Source organism: Ochotona princeps, chromosome 13 (assembly GCF_030435755.1).
Source record: "Ochotona princeps isolate mOchPri1 chromosome 13, mOchPri1.hap1, whole genome shotgun sequence".
NCBI classification, from domain to species: domain Eukaryota; kingdom Metazoa; phylum Chordata; class Mammalia; order Lagomorpha; family Ochotonidae; genus Ochotona; species Ochotona princeps.
Window position 1 is genome coordinate 56,857,008 of NC_080844.1, and position 17,118 is coordinate 56,874,125.

The 17,118-nt window shown below is 45.5% G+C and overlaps 1 protein-coding gene and 1 pseudogene across 4 annotated transcripts in view; one reads left to right on the forward strand and one right to left on the reverse strand.

The window, feature by feature from the left end:
* Nucleotides 1-844: 844 nt before the first annotated feature.
* Nucleotides 845-17,118, reverse strand: part of ABLIM1 (actin binding LIM protein 1) — a 289,406-nt gene continuing 273,132 nt past the window's right edge. For 2 of the 4 annotated variants that reach the window (XM_058671141.1, XM_058671140.1), the window contains exons 14-21: nt 16,386-16,490; nt 14,729-14,776; nt 11,725-11,871; nt 9,471-9,562; nt 8,373-8,469; nt 6,500-6,564; nt 5,831-5,891; nt 4,867-5,296 (exon numbers count right to left, since the gene is read on the reverse strand). In XM_058671141.1, coding sequence (XP_058527124.1) covers nt 5,265-5,296; nt 5,831-5,891; nt 6,500-6,564; nt 8,373-8,469; nt 9,471-9,562; nt 11,725-11,871; nt 14,729-14,776; nt 16,386-16,490 — 647 coding nt within the window. In that variant the 3' untranslated portion in view covers nt 4,867-5,264. Of the gene's footprint in view, nt 2,111-3,505; nt 3,587-4,495; nt 4,571-4,866; nt 5,297-5,830; nt 5,892-6,499; nt 6,565-8,372; nt 8,470-9,470; nt 9,563-11,724; nt 11,872-14,728; nt 14,777-16,385; nt 16,491-17,118 lie in introns of those variants that run through there. The other 2 variants (XM_058671144.1, XM_058671143.1) reach the window with 2 other exon arrangements.
* Nucleotides 7,100-7,170, forward strand: LOC118759481 (U6 spliceosomal RNA; annotated as a pseudogene).

A 17,118-nucleotide genomic window follows, 5' to 3' on the forward strand; every position in this document is an offset into this window, starting at 1 on the left:
TCTAATCTACTTAGACCCAGCATGTCAGAGCCACTTGTTCAATATGTTGGCAGGTCCTGTGCATGCGCACACACACACGCACACATACATGGGAGACCAGTTCTCAAACATTCAGTGCATAGCAGTGCCAAGGCAGGCAAATTCAGGCTCTTTCAGCAACAGCTCCCGAGGACATTAGAAAGCATCTCCAGGGGTTACGTCAGGGCCCAGAAGCTGAAAGCAGGTCACAGAGGCCTGAGACACGTGTTCAGAAACCACTGCATTTCATTTTTTTTTTTTTACCACTGGTGTCACACAGAGAGCTGGTGATGCTAACATGCAGTGCCAATGGGAAGAAGTGCTGAGCTTGTGTGGACAGTGGCAAAAGCAGGTGCATCCCCAAGATTTCTCCTGTGGGTTTTAAGACAGAGCTCATCCTTCCTTCGCAGAACTGTCCGGCGTGGGAATCAAGGTGATGGAGTTGGGGAGCCTCTTCCTCACTGCTCCCAGGTCGGGCATCAGGACGTGATCCGGCAGAAGCTCACTTTCGAGCTGAGTGCTACAGAGGCCGAGCCATTCTGATCCCCACACCTAGCCTCACCCTGCTCTGCCATCTCCAGCCTGATTCTGCCATGAGTTCCACCAGCATGTGGGGCGTGCTGGCTTCTGAGCACCTCACGCTGGGGTAGCCATCTGCCTTCCCTCTGGACCATTAGGCCATGTACATTTGGGCAAATGACCTCTAGAAAGCTGCAGTGCAGTGGGTTAAACACTCAAGCCGAATTTAGAAAGTACATGCAGACTCCCAAAACTGCCATGGGTAAGCTTTGCACACACCCTCATACTGTCCCACCCTCCCCACCCTCTAGCCCCCAACATACACACCATGAAGTCAACAGTGCCAGCAAGAAGCTGCTAAGGCCAAAACGAAAGCCATCTGAGGCAACTTGTTTGGGAATCGCAGTGATGTCAGGGAGGAAAACACAGCTTCCCTTAGCCTATTCCTGCAAAGACCTTCCAAAGCAAAGTCAGCATGGGCGGGGGCTCGTTGCCAGGGTGTCGGGCGCAGAGCAGACACTGGGTTAAAGAACGTGCGGTGGCGGGAGGGCACGGAGCGGCTTGGTGTTTGGCGGGGAATCTCCGCAGATAGAATCACCTAGGAGCATGCTGCGTGGGCCAATCTGGAGACAGCTTCTGTCTTTCACCTCTCCGCAAAGGTGCAGCCCAGGACAGCTCCTGCCCTGGGTCTGGTGGGAGAACTAAGCATGCCATCTGAGGCAGACCAAGAGTTCAGGGAGGGTTTCCTTCATTCTTTTTCCTTTTCTTTGCTTTTTACATTTTTCATTTATTTATTCATTTTGGGAGTAATGGCTGAGCAGTTGGCTAGCCCGATTCCAGGGCACAGTTGAGAACAAGGGGCTTGTTACCAATCATCTTTGCTGACCTCAAGTCTGCTGGCTGCTGCTTGGTTCCCTGACGGATACCCATGACTGTCAGGCACAGGCAGAGCTCCAGGAGCCTGGGAAAGAGGGTTGTATGCCAAGTAGCTGCTGCCACGTGGCCAGGCACCCCTGGACAGTTCTCTCCTAGCCACAGTGCTATGTGGAAGATGGATTCATACTTTGGAATGATTGCCACTGTTTCCTCTCCATGCGGCATCCTAAGGGCACTTGCTGGCTCTTATCTGTACAGTCAGCACTATTGTTGAACAACAGTTAAAGGAAAATGAAAGAAGAAAGGAAGTAGCTTCTGTATGTACAGAAGGTCATGTAAAAAGGTCACTCCTGTTGAGTTTGGGAACATAGAAATTTCTAACCCGCTGCTTCTTGCCAAGTGTCACTGAGGGTGGGCCCCCTATTTGGCTCATGGGTGGGTTTTAACCAGACTCTCCCTTTGTGCTGCTGCTGAGGGACAGTAGTTTGCACGTCCTCCAATCAAGTGTGGGCCTTCCTGGGACATCCTTTGCATCAACTGGCGATTGCCAGTCCCATTTCTAGTTGCCATTCACGTGGGGGCCTCAGAAGAGCTTTGCTTTTTTCTTCATGTCGTTGCGTCTCCAGAGAGGTAACTTGTCAAACTCCTGTATGGACATGCCAAAGATTTCCCAAAACACCTCGGGGGCTAAGTGGCGCTGGGAAAGAGAGAGCAGAGCAGAGTGAGTGGGGCAGCTGTGATGCTGGCCCTGTACCTCACTCCTCCCTGGACCCAACTTGGGGCTCCCCACGAGTGGGTCCAACTGACTGTAGATCAAACACGTGCGTTACAACATGGGATCTGTCCCACATCCATACAGATTTTCTTTTCTGGGTGTCACTGCCTGAACAACATGGCCCTAGCCGCTATGGACACTGACATTGCTTTCAGATCAGAAGTAATCAAGAGATGATCAAAATATAGAAGGAGCGTATAGGTTCTACACAAATGCTCTGGCACTTTCTGGATGGGACTTGAACACACATGGATTTTGGCATCTGCAGGGGATCCTAAGATAAATGCCCCTTGGGTACCGTGGGATTGACTGTCAGCATTCAGAAGAACAAGGAGAATGACCGGACAACCTTCGAGGCTGGTGACTAGCCAATGCCAATCAGTCCTGCTTACCTGCTTGGGCCACGTGAGGCCCCCTCCCCATCAGACAAAAAAGCTGGTAGAATATTAAGGGCACTGTTATAACTCAGTGTTAGGATAATACTGACTGCTGATGGACCATCAGAAGGTGAATTAGTGAGCCAGAGGTGGCTCCATGTCAGGTCCTTGGGCTGTTGAAGAGACTCAGAGAAAATGAACCAAGGCTGCAGCAAGCTAAAGTCGGGGGCTTCCTCCTGGCTCCATGGGAGGAGGAGCAAGTGGGTGCCTGTCCTCCTGGCTGCCATCACTCCCTTGTAGAAGACCTTCCACGCCAGCCTGGCCTCTTCTACAAAGGCATTGCCTTGTTGTCTGGGCAAGGTAATGATTCTCTCTGAGCCTGGCAGCCAGAGATTTCCTTAATTAAAATCACTCAGACAGAAAATACAAGGATCAGCCTTCCATACCAAAGGAGACCTTGGCTACATGTACCCAGATAACCCTTTGACAAGGAATGCGGAAAGAGCCAGCAAGAAATGGGGCCAGAAAGTTCTGTCCTCCCACTGCAAATGAACTCAACCGAGGCTCAGGGGCAGATAAGGAGTGAGCAGGGTGGAGGGATGGGGGTGGGGTGTGTGTGTGTGTGTGTGTATATGGATGGCCAGTCTCGTTCTGCATCACAGCCCTCATCACATCAATATCAGATTTCCAGAGAAAATGGATGAAATCATACTGTGTCTAAAGCAAATGGTTACCAACACACAGCATCTTTGGGGTCTTTCCTGTGGATCTGATCAGATATTCCGAATGATGCTCTAAGCACCAATTTTGACTTTCCCCCAAAGTCATCTCTTAGCTTCAACTACAATGTGAGGATGATTTTTATTACTTTTGGGGGTGGGGGAAGATCTGAAGGATGTAAAGGGGTCTACAGTTGAGACTGAGTTTTGTTTTGTTTTACCTCCAGCCTGGTTCTGTCCACATCTCTGAGGATTTTGTTGCGCCCTCTGTTGGTCACCATGAGCATTTCATATGGGAATATCTGAGAAGAAAAGACATCTCTTCCAGAACACAGCTAACCACTCTATTAATAAGCAAATCCCCTTAACCCTGGTCTTCCCAAGACACAGCCTCCACGAGACAATCATGAGTGCATCTCAGTGATGCGTGTTCCTTCCTCAAAGCCAGCTCCAGGGTGCCTGGGACATGCTCCATGCATTCCCCATTCATTGTTGTCTCACCTAGCCCTGTGCCTTAAGAAGGCTTTTTGCATGCAGGAATATTAACTTACTAAGTACCTGGAACTGAGGTACAGATTAGAACAGAAATACAGATGCACATGCTATCTTTTGCTTGCCGCTGTTACGTGGCAGGTACCTCTGTGTAGGATTCAATGATCTTGGTACATGGCAGGCTCATGAGTGCACGTAGCCAGGAGGTCCAGGGGCAGCATGCTAGCCACTGGCATATTAAAGTGGCTCTCACCATGAACACTGGGCAGCACAAGCTCTTGGGGTGTTCTGCAGTTAAGGGGATTGGCCATGCCAGTCTGCCTGGGGCAGAGGAGGTTCCTGGCATGGAAACTTTCAGTGCTAATCCTTGGAAAGTCCTGGCAAACTGGGACATGCAGGCCACCTCATCTGTGCCAGTCGCTGGCACTCCACTCAGCATGTGGCAGGAGTCAGGGACCTGGGCTACGGGGAAGGAAGTCTTGGCGCTTCACTGGGGACCAGAGTACCACACTACCACACCCAGGAGGGGCTTAAGGTTGCTGATTGGATACAGCTAAGACAGTGGGCGGAGTGGGGAGGGAAGAAGGAAGGTTGTAGGTGATGGCTTCCTGAAAGTCACAGTTTTGAATGAAGTGGGGCTGAAGACCTTGAGAGTGGTGCAAAGACAGAAAGTCACATGTTTCAGGGCTGTACTCTCCCCTGTGAGAGGCTGTACTTGCCTTTGGTTCCAACATGTTGGGCATTGACACGCCTCGGTCCATTCGCATGGCGGGCATGTGCCCATCTGGAAGGGTCTGCAACAGAAAGGCATAAAATAGCACAGGGAAGCGAGGGTGGGAGGGTGTGGTGGGCTCCCCAGCATCCCCATGGAGTCTCAGATCTCCACCCCCAGATGGGTCATCTCCGTTACCCTGTCTTCTCCAAAATGAGATCCCTGCTGAGCAAGGGCAGGGCCACTGCTCTTTCGTAACTCAGCTGGGGAAGGATCCGACAGCTGTGGACGAGTCCCGGAATTTTGGCTCCATGCATAAAACTATGTAGTAGATGGAAAATCACCAACTCTATTACTGCTCTTCCAACTTTTAGACTTGTGTGTGTGTGTGTGTTTACACTATTTCTCCTTTATCACTCTCCATCATAGTTTCCCAAGACTTAGGTTCAAGTGAAAAAGGAATGGTTCGTAGGCAAAATGCTCTGATTGGCAAAGACATGACTTTCTTTCCATTTGAGAACAGGCAGGAAGAGGGAGAACCAGTGACTGAGGTTGTAGCTAATGGAAACACAAGTGCATGTGAGCAGACCCTTGATGCTGGCACACCTCCTCCCTGGAGAGGACTCTGCAGGGTCTAAGGGGACAGCTAGCCCCAGGCACCGGGCAGGCCTGTTCAGCACACCTCGGGAGTAATGGTTAGGCATCTTCCCACAGAAACTGCTTCCCTGGGGTATGTTGTCTGCATTGGACATGGCTGTTGCGCTGCTGTGGCCAGTCTAGGGAGGCAAAGAATTCCATACCTGGTAGTCTGCAAAGGAAAATCAATAGAAATACCATGAGGGAAAGGCCAGAGAAAAACATAGAGCTGCTAATGGGAAGGTGACATTCCAGCTGCTCCAACTCTACCCTGCTCCCATCTCTGCATCCACTGTATCAGTTGCCTTCCTGAAGCCAGGAAGCACTGCTCCACATCTCTGCATTCAACACAGAGCTTCTCTCACTGCCACCTTCTCTCTCTCCCATCCCCTATCATGTGCATTTTGAAGGGAGGGGCCGTGCCTTGCTCATTGCTCTACCCCCAGGTGTCTGGTAGCACACTTAGGGCACAGTAGGAGCAATGAAGGAGTTCTTAGGAACTTGTCTTTCAGGGTTTTTTTCAGGGTTTTATTTCATTAGAGGTCCTTGGAGATGTTAATAGTTGTTCTGTTAGCTCTGAGAAGTAGCTTATCTTCGGATGTGCTAGAGCATGGAGTTAGCCAGCGCATGGTAACCCCGGAGCCCCCATGGAACTTGGCCGCGAGGGAGGGCATAGCTGTGGTTGGCTTAGTTGTGGAGGACTCACCTCGTACTCCGCCACTGACATCCCCGTAGCTGTTATACTGAGCAAAGTCCGTGGAAACGGGCTGAAACGATCAAAGGCATGTTATGAGAAGACCTCAGGAGCAGTGCTGGATTCAGGTGAAAAGGAAAGGAAGACTTAGAAAATCCCAACAGTCCATCCCAAGCTTAGTTCCTGACCCTCATTCTTTTTCTTTCCTATTTATTCTTGTACTACTACAGCATCTCTTTGTCGTCTGTGGTGCATCTAATGTCACTGCCCTGGAGGCTGTTGGCAAGCAAGTGTCTGCTGTGGACAAAGAAAGTTACATGATCCAACACAGGTGTGTACTTTTGTTCTATATCTTGCTGGGAGGACGGTTATTACAAACCTTCTTCTGTCTTTTTACAGCGGTGGTAATGGCAGAAGTAATTACTGTCTTGCCTCAATGTAAAACTGTTTCCCTCACCACATAAACTAATGTTCTCTTAAGTTTACAATGAGCACTAGTTCTACCTAAAGCCTGTTTCTTCTTCTCTCCTGGATCTATTTCACCTGGCCTGTAGTTCAAAGTGATTTGTTGGGCTCTCAGGGAGGCTGTAAAGTCAGATGGTTTCAGGCAATAAATCCGCACTTTCACCAGGGCTGCAGAGCGAGCAAACCCAGACACAGTCAGCTCCAGAGAACGCCTACCCGGTGAAGTCCGTTTTTCCCATAGCCAGGGAGAGATGAGGTTTTAGATGATGGAGCGTGAGGAACTGAAAGAGAATAAGGTAAAAAAAAAAAAAAGGGCAAAAATTAGGGACCTGGAAAGCCTTTTTGACAGCGTGTCTTCAATCTTGCAAGAACAGAAGATGTAGGATAAAGAATACGAGTCCCAGCCTGCTTGGCTGAGGCAAGAAATGGAGCTCTCTCGGTGACCTGATGGAGGAGGGGTGGACAAGAGGGACATACATAGTCCCATCGAGGGCTGGGTGGCTGTGCTCCCTGCAGCTCAGGCACATATGTGAGGACTCAGCATGCGCAACTCCTTTGAGTCCTCAGTACAACCCTGCAGCTCTTCTGTCATTTCCATTTTTTGGAGAGAGAATCAGGAGCCAAGAGGAATTATGTATCCTGCCAAAGTTCACTCAGTTCAAAGGCAGCTGAGCAAGACCTGGAGCCAAGAGAAGCTGAGTGCACAAGGCTCTGCTCCCACTGGTGTGGCAGCAACCAAGATCTCCTGGCCAAAGCCAGGGGGCTTCTGGGAGGCTGAGTATAGGGAACGTCCACTGTCAAGAACATGACAGCCATGCTTGCTTCGGCAGCGCATATACTAAAATTGGAACGATACAGGTAAGATTAGCATGGCCCCTGTGCAAAGAACATGGCAGCCAAGATCTCCTGGCCAAAGCCAAGGGGCTTCTGGGAGGCTTGGGATGGGGAACGTCCATTGTCAAGGACATGGTAGCTCCATTGGTGGCTGGGCTTGGGCTGTTGTGGAGGAGGTTCAGGGGCAGTACCTGGGCTTGAATTCCAGCCCTGTAATTTAATACCTCTGTAACTGTGGACATGATATTTAGCCTTTTTGAGATCTTCCATTTTTGCTGTATGTGGGGAGGATGTTATCTTCATATAGAACAGAACCTCAGGATGAGAAAGAGCTGTGAAGATCAGCAAAACACCTAATCCTCAATCAGAGCTATTGAGGCATCTGAGGGGCTGGGGTCTTGCAGGGCCTTCTGGTGAAGAGGGCAGGCTCTGGGTTCTCCTTGGACCCCTAAATCCCAGCTTCTTGGATTACTAGCAACATGGCATTGTGCAAGTTCGCTATGTTTTCCATACCTATTCCCTGATTTATAAAGTGGGGACAATAATGACAACAATGATGGTAACAACAGCATCTATTCCATTGAGGGGTTGCAGAAAATACATGAAATGTTTAATAAATGTGCATACAAATAGTAAACACTACATACATTTTTTAATGGGATGCTTAGGAGGCTTGTGCTTTTAGGTTCAGAACATGAGAGAAGACATCTTGCATATTAAAACCACAACTGGCTTACGACACATTAATGAATACACTTAGATATATCAGCTTAGTTTTCAATACTAATAGGGAAATATACTCATAGCCAATGGCAGTCAATTGTTTAAGTAATTTACTTCAAAAGTGTCACAGGATTATTCTGAACGGATATTATATTGAACAGGAGAGTTTTAAAGCAATGCTTTCGAAGTGTCTTGGTCTTACCCCCAGATGCAGGCTTGCTATCTGAAGGAGTTCTGTGTGTCACTTGCCCTTGAGACAAGCACTGTAGAAGACAGAGCTAGCAAGTGGGAATTGGCCCCTCACAGTACTTGACATCCACCCATAACTTCTCCGTTCCCAGAAGGCAGGAAGCATGTATGTCAAGGACTGCCACAGCTGCTTATCATCTAGGTTGACTGGAAGTGGGTGCACCCTCTTCCTTTCCTAGAGGACACTCTATAGACCCCACCACAAGGGGTCTTGTCTCTTCTTCAGTGGTCTGGCCAGGCTCCCGGGTCGTGGCTCTTGGTAAGGTGGGGACTCGCTGCTTACCTGAATGGATGGGAGAGTCATGGCGACTGGCTGACCTTTCCCGGCTTTCCTTCTCCATCTCTTCTTTTAATATCAACTGCCCCAGGCCTGAGTTCAGCTAAGCAAGGGAAAGAGAAAAACACAAATGAAGCCTGCAGTTATTGTCATGAGACATTAGTGTCCTTCCTGAAGGCCTGCAGGGAGTTTCTGACTCTGGATGGCCTGGACGTATGCGGCCCCAGAGCCTAGGACTGCTGCAGAGGAAGGTTCTGGATCCTACACCCTGCTTAACCTTTCCAGTGTAGAGGCTCCACTTCCCTAAGCCGGGCTTAAGGAATGCTCTCTTCCCTCCCCCAAAGTGCCAGCATGTGGTCTCAGAAGTTATGTGTGTGTGCGTCTGAGTGTTTGATGTGGACAGGGAATTGGTGGGACTATCCTTAAAAAATAAATAGCATTCATTTCTTTACAAGAAACAAGTGGAGATGTTTGCTCATTGAACAGGTTTTGGAAAATCTACAAGATGAGTAATCCACAATCCATCATACCCAGAGAACACCAATTACGTTTTGCTATATAATATACAAAACTAGGATGTATCATAAATGTCCCTTGATATCTCCCCCAACACACACATAATTAATGTCATGGCACTCCCCATATCTTTGGAAAACACTTCAAAGGCTTCACCAGCCTGTCTCAAGGATATCCTGGCATGCAGCAGGCAGTCACTGGAGGAGAGGGGCTATGAAGGAAGCCACTTGCTGGCTGTTTCCTTTACCCTCTCTCTCCTGGCTCAGCTTGAAACCTAAGGTCCTAAGAGTCCTGGAGAACTATTTGCAAAAGTGCTTAATGCTAAGGGAAAAGCCTCAGCAGAGAGGGCACAGGGCAGGAAGGTGCCTTGCTTCACCTGGCTTTCAGCATCCTGGCAACTCACACACCTGCACACATGCAGAACCCCAATTGTCCCACCCCGCTTCAAGGTCAGCTCCTCTACAGCCTGGGGCATACGGTGCTACCTCCAGGTACTGAGTACCTGTGTTGTCTACCCTTGAGGGTCAGGACCACTTTTTGTCTCCCTTGCTGGCTTACACAAAGTAGTCATTCAGTTCGAGGACAAACCTTCATCAATTGTTCTTCCTGAAGCTGTCGGCGTCTCAGCAGCTCCTCGTCGTCTTCCTCCCTGCCACCAGATCTGCGTCTCGTGTCGGTTCCTAATGCCACAGCAAAGACAACTTCAACTTGCCAGTCTCCAGAGTGGGATGTTCTAATGGACTAGTCCATTAGTTTTTGTTCGGCAGGTGGGGCCCATAGTGGCTTTTTACATGGGTGTATGAACACCACAAGGGGGGGAAGCACCTGCCACCAAGGGGAAACTACTTCCTGGGTTTTTCACAGAATACAGGGCCCCTCTGACAAGTGGGTTCAGGGTGGGATGTAAGTGCCTCAGGCACTGGGGTCTTTCAAAAACTAGTTCGCTCAATTAGAACTGGGCTTGTCATTGCAATTCAATCTATGTCATTCCTTTAACTACTGGTCAGAGTTCACTACAGGAAGAAGGGAGCGCGTTGCCAGTCACAATTTGGACACTCCTGGGAACCGATTTCAAAAAAAGAGGAATTTAAATCGACCTAATGCCAAGGAACAGGTAAGACAGTCCCACTTGGTGATGATTTTTTTAAATTCACCTTTTCTGAATATTTTTAGGGGTTTTTTTTAGGGTTTTCATAATATGATCATGCTGCTTTCTGTGAACTTATTATGCTCATTACAAAGCATGACTGCCAGCATTTCTTTCAACGGATGGTCTCTAATTTTTTTTTATCCATTGAAAAATGGCCACAAAAGAGTTTTATACTGATAGATAAGTAGTGTTTAAACAACTAAAAAGTTACTCTGAAACAATATGCCAAATTAGGTACAACTTTCTAGCTTCCTGGAAAGGGGGAGACAGGGAATGGAAAGGAGAGTGTTTGGAAGATGGAGATAATTACTGTTTTTTTTTTTTCAAAAACGAATCTGGCTTGGGAGGAAACAGAAACGTTTGCTAATCTAATGAAAATAAACTTTAATGGCCTTAGTTTTCACCATTCCAATGAACAGACCAGATGTCTAAAGGAATTTTAAACCACTTAGTGGCAATAGTTCCAACAATAAAAATGTAATTCTCCCCTACAACATGGCTTTATTAGCGTTCACAATAAGCAACACAACCGAGCCAGGAGCCAGGAGCCTGAAGGGCCCAAGGGACTTCCTGAAGCGAATGAATTGATCTGTAAGAAAAGCTGCCAAGTGACTCTTACTTCTTAAAATGATAAATATCCATGTGAGTTTTCTCTCTTTATATCAACAATATTGAGGACACACAAGTCCACAAAAATTAGATCTCAACATAATGGTTTGAATGCTTGTGAACAATGGGTTGAGGAGGTTGCATTAATTCCAACTATTAGCTGCTTTAAAATCTGCTTGTTTTGGATAAAAGTGATTCCAAAAATAACCTGAAAATGTGACATGATGAGGAGGATGAATTCGGATGTTTTGAAAAAGTGAGGGCATTCTGGGTTGTCAATAGCCACATGGTAGGATGGTCCCATCTTCTGCACAGCTGACAGGGCCTAAAGAGACTGCTCTAACTCGGAGAAGCTGCTCACCACATTTTCCGGGATGAGCCTTGGGGTTTGCTAGGCCCTCTCCTGAGGCTGCGTGACCTCACTAGTGAGAATAGTCAAGACACAGACACGATATGAAAGAATAACGCAAAGAATGGTGCAGCTCTGACGGGACACTGTAGCACAGAAGCCATGGAAATGACAGATGAAAGATCACGGAGCTCCATACAGGTGGCACTGCAGGACACACTGCTACCCTGTCCGAGCATGTGACCACAGGAGGAAAGTGACTGTGCTTCCCTGTTAAGATATGCTGTGACGAGAACTGTTAACTACTACCCAGATTTGGTCTGAAACAGATTTCACAGAAAGAAATCACGCTCCCTGGGACACTAGACAGACTTTAAAGCTGGAGACGATGTTTTTGTCACAAGATTTTGATTTAACTGTGATCGGGGAGTGGCTGATTTTACAGTTGCTACTGCCAGCATTCATATAAATGACCTGTTTTAGACCAATTCCGGATCTCAACGGGTTTGGTTAAAGCAAGGCTCTGGTAGATGCATTTTTGTGACTTGTTAGTATCTCTTACACAAATGGATGCCATGTTCATTCTTTTCATGGTCCCACTTCTTGTGTTGTGCGCACTTTTATTCAACATCTTTATGATAGAGCACACTTTATTTCATGGGTTTCAAAGAAATGTTCCACTTGGAACTCTCCAAGCCATTTGTCCATTTGACTTAGTTGTAAAAGTCGCATACCTATGGCGGCCAGTGAGGGGGGACCAGGCCAGTGGTCCGTCTCAATCTTTGGAATCTCGTTGGGGTCTGGAGCCTGGGCTGCTGGGAACTTGGAAAACTTGATGATGTCTTCTGAAGACTTGTTCTGGGCTGCCAAGGCAGCTGCATCTAGATGGGAATCAGGTTGCTTAGCTCTTGATCTGTAAGGCCAGGGCTACAACCATACTGACCAGGCTATCTTGTTCCTTGGCCAAAGTTCCAATTCCAGAAAAATTCCGGTTATCACCCTTATCAATTGCCCCACCACTCAGCGGTGTCTTCCGACAACTTTTTCCCCTTGTTTGGCAACAGAAGTGTCTGTTGGACAGCTAAGCCTTGTTCAAGAACCGCACTGTCCACTGCCTGCTAAACATGGCTATCCAATCCAAATAAATAAAATCAAACAAAACGAGTAAGACGAAAAATGAGTTCCTCAGTTCTGTGCTAGCCATATTTTGTGGGCTCAGGAGTCACCTGTCATTAGTTGCTATTGAGCTGGGCAGTGCAAATCTAGAACATCACTGTAGAAAGGCCCACTGAGTAACTGAATTAGTAATTTGAAATCAAAGGGCTAAGCTAAAAAACAGGATGCTCTCTTCGGACCACAGCCGCCCATTTTAGAAAGCAGACTGATTCTGCATGTTTTGGGCAGGAAGTCCCAAATAAATTGGTTCGGTTTATTTAAATCCTTACATACTAAATATGCATCCTTGAAGACATAAGAAATACCTACTTTTAATTTGCAGAAATATCATCGTTTAGTTCAAAGCTTTGTACATAGAAGTGAGTCAACCAATTTAAAAACAGAAGTCAAATTAACAGTAACACTAATCCCCAAAGTTACTACTAGCTGGGGTTAGAGGAGATCTACTGGCTTAAAGCCCTAGCTTGAATCAGAGACGGAGCCAAACCAATCAGGTTAAAGGGTTAGTCCATGGCTCAGACTCATTTTACAAAGTGGCCTGGGAGCTCAGCAAATATGGTAAAATATATTTATAAAGACTCAGGTTTTCCCTCCTAGGTCCACATACGCAGTCATTCTGAAAAGTTCATGGAAAATGAAATTAAAAGGTAAATTTATATTGGCGAAAAAAAACCCTTAATGACTAGTTTTTTTCATAATATGCATTTTCCATGGACTTTTTGAAGATACCATTAGTATCATAAGTAACTGTTCAAATCTTCAGCTCTAATTCCTCTAACAATCTCCTCAGCCTCAATTTGCTTAAACTTGACCAAAGTCACCCAACAATCAGATTTAAAATCTTGATCAGGAATAGAACAGTATTTCTCTGAATATCTGATTTCATGAGAAAGTAACTTCTGTTTAGAAAATACTACAGAGTAAACCTTCTTGTTAAAAATAGTCAGACCATGTTAGCAGATGGAAGACTGCTAACATATATAAATATATATAAACATATATAAATATATAAATTTGCATTATATTATATTGTACTACATGATATTATATATTATAGTATAGTATAGTATAGTGTGACTCCATTAAATGCAGCATTTTCTAGGCACAGACACCAAGCGTGGCTATAGCATTTAGTGTTTTGGCATGCAAAGACTGTTTCAGGGATTGTTCTTCGGGAAGTTATTCCCAAGCTGTGTCACCATAGACTAAAGGGAAGACTTTAGTCAAAGAAACATAATGAAAAGAAGCCAACTATTTCTTTCAGACAATCTAATGCTATTCAATATCCTTAAATTTGAATTCTTTCATTATTTTTGTTCAAGGAGAAAGGGCCTCGATATTTCAATATTTTGAAAGTCTTTAATAATAAGTACAACTCTGGAAATCTCACTTGTAACCTGAAAAAAAAAAAGCATGACTTCAAAACAGTACTTACGTATTAGAATTGGTGAAGTCAGAAGTTAAACATTCACATGTTAATGAGTGTGTGAGAGGACATTAAACCATAAAAACAAAAACAAAAACAAAAACAATGTTAACAAACTTAAAAAGCAAGCACATGGTGTAAAACTTAAAAAAAACAAAGATGAGGGGAAAAAAACCACATTCTGTAGCTTTGACCCAATATAATACACATTTTCTCTTGTAATTTCCCTAAGAATTTCGCCTAAATTTGTTCTTTATGCTGCTCCAATTTTCTTTTTCATGTCATCTGAATTGTTAAGAATTCATTAATTCTAAGTGGTTCCTAAAAGCAACCTCCAAGTTTCGGGCACAACTTGTGTCCCATTGTGTGAAAACCCCCGAGGATCATGTGTGGCTCTCTATTCAGAACATTCAATGGCACTTACATCTCTGGGACTTCATGATGGTGGCAGACAATGTGACTGACGTAAAGCAAAGTGATTTCCTGAGCTTAAAAAGAAAATCTGCATTCTTTTTTGGTGGGAGTTCTGGGAACAAAATGAATGAACTCGCTGATGATTGTGTGCAGGGGAGAGTGAACCCTGCACGATGACATCTAGGGCATCACCAAGCCTTTCAGGTAGGAAGTGGGACCATGGCCACCACCCACCCCAGCTCCTGTCCCATCTGCCTGACAGTCACCACAGGCCCTATCAGACAGTTAATCAAACTAAGTTTTCATAGGTGGTTTTCATTAGTCTTAATGAGTCAGAATAACTGGAAACTCATCAACATTATTTTTAGAGGTTGGTTAAATAACTGGTTGACCACCAACAACAAAATCTCCATTAGGATGTTTATAGTTGAGTGGCTAACACTTCCCCTTTTCCAGGAATGGAATAAGAACGTGGCCTCAGAAATGGGCTTTGGTGGTCTCAGAAATGGGCTGGAACCTTCCTAATCAAGGTAAGTGGTCTTTTTTCAGGAAAATACATTTCATAATATTTGCATCTTAGTAGATCACAAAGGCACATTACGCTGGATACCCCAGTCTGGGTCTCCAAGGCAGCAGCGGATAAGCCTTTCGGAGGGCAGCAAAAGCAAAGAGGACATCGCAGACTGTGGCTTATGGGCTGCGCGAAGGAAAGGGGGCTTTACCATGCTGCTTGTAGATGGGTGGTTTTCGGTAAATGTTGATCCCTTGATCTGTGGAAATGAAAAGCAAAGATGTGTGATTATGGGAACCACTTGGGAGATGGGGAGAACAGACCAACCAAAGGGCAAACCAAACTGAAGACTCCTGAACAGAAATAACCCAGAAGGTTAACTCTTGCATTACAAAGTTGACTTTATTTGAAGGAAAGGTCACAGAAATGAGTGAATTTCTACAGACACAAGCGATACGTATGCCTTTGTAATACATCTTAGGATTTACAGACATGTAACTGGTTCATGAGCCATTTATTTCTTGAACACAATTCACTGAACATGGAATTAAAACAGGAAGAAATGCAAGCAGCGGAGGTGCTCTAACAATGTGGAAGACATAACAGGTTTGAGGGATACCCCCAAATTGCTACTGTGTAGAAATTGAGCTCCCAGTAGACACTAGTGGCTCAATTTACTCTGCAACTAATGAATGGAACAGTGGAAAGCAAATGCAGGAAAATTAAGGGTACTTGAAAAAAAAACATAGAAACACTTTAAATGGACAAAGCTGAGTGACAGGATGCTCAACAAAATCCTAATTGTTATAGGTCAAATTAAAAAGAAAGCAGAAAGAAAAAGCAAAGAAATTCTAAATACTACTCAAATACTTATACAGGAACCTGATTGATTATGCCACTACTTCACTTGAGCTATAAATGTTAAGGCAATTCCAAATCTTGGCAGGGGTATTCTTCATATGAAAAGCCCAAATATAGAGTACTGAATATCAAGATTCAATGAAAAATTCTTAAGTCCTAGCTTAATGGTTTAAATCTCATTACACTTTCCTTTGTTTTATTAGTTAAGATTAGAAAGCAAAAAAAAAAAAAAAAGAGAGAGACTCTTGGAGATCTCAAATATACGTAATTCACTAAATCACTTTAGTCTTGAAATGAAGCAAAACAATGTATTTCTGATAGGAAAAATAACAGCGTGGCCTGTGATGGCCAATCCCGCCTATAGATGCTGAACTGACTCTAACACTGAGATCTTGATGGGCTCTAATTTTTTTCAGCTGGTGACAAATTATGATTTGTACTGTGACAGCAAGCGCTTGTGACTTCTAGTGCAAAGCTTGCAGCACTGGGCCTAAATTGCAAGGTATCTGTGTGGGCTGGAAAGGTGGCCAATCCGAGTTACACAGCACAGAAAGTCATGCCACTGGTCCCATTCCATAGCCTTCTCGAGGGTAAAACCCATGGGAAAACATCTCCCCACTGGGAAATATCAAAGTATTCCCAGGTGACACTGTGGTTCACTTCTCAGGATGAAACGATAACCAGATTGCCAGTGTCATCATCAGGCAATGACTTCAAGCCACAGGATGGTATCAGAGAAAGATAAAGGCCGAATTAAAATTTTGGTAAAAGAAGAAACATGACACTAATCCTCTGCTTTCCATTATCTTAAAAATAAATCAGAGGAAATAGAAACCTTTTGTTTCACCTGGCATTTCATTAAAAAAAAAATCTGAAAGGCCATGGTGGTCAGATCCTGCAATTTAGGATTTCTCAACTGCGAGCATGAGAATGGAGACGAGACGAGGTTACAAGGCTACAGTCTACACGGTGACAGGACACCAAGACAGAGACGTGTCAGCTCCTACCTGGAACATGGAAATGCTTAGGGGCCTGAGCGTAAGTTGGAGTTAGAGGGCGGCTGTCTGGCCGGTAAGGGAGAGGGGAGTTCCGGCCGCTGGATGGCTCATTGCCTCCAATGAGAAGAATGGAGAAGACAAAATGAGAGAAGGGACAGCAATCAAGGAAACAAAGCAAGTGCAATAAAAATTCCAAACAAGGAGGTACATCAGGAAGGAGAAATTAAAGAAACAACTCCGTTTACCAACTTGGCTTGCAAAAATGATACCAGGTGGAGTTTCCCAAAGGAAAGATTTGAGGTCAGGTGGAACCAGGTTCCAAGCAGTCAGATGCATCATTCCAATGGCATGCGGTTGGAAGTCGTGAACTTGCAGCCAATGCATTAGATGGCAAATGCATGTGGAAGAATGGAAGGCCCCTGGCTACTGATGCACAATCAGCAGTTACAGGGTTAAACCCCAAGCATGTTGAGGGCTGCGCTTTGCAAACCCAGATACGGTAGTTCCAGGCATGATGGTAAAGTCTGGCAATTCCAATGTATTGCTCTAAACTGAGGGTTAAATCTGGGAAAACCTGTGTGGTCCCCCATTTTTCCCCCATCCTTCCCCTTCAGAATATGTGGTACCTTCATTGCAGCGTATGTTTCTGTTTTCCCCATTTTGAAACATGTAAGATATTGTCAGACCCTACCTGGCAGGTGCTGGGGGACCATTTCTACCTCTGCCTTTCTCATCAAAGACA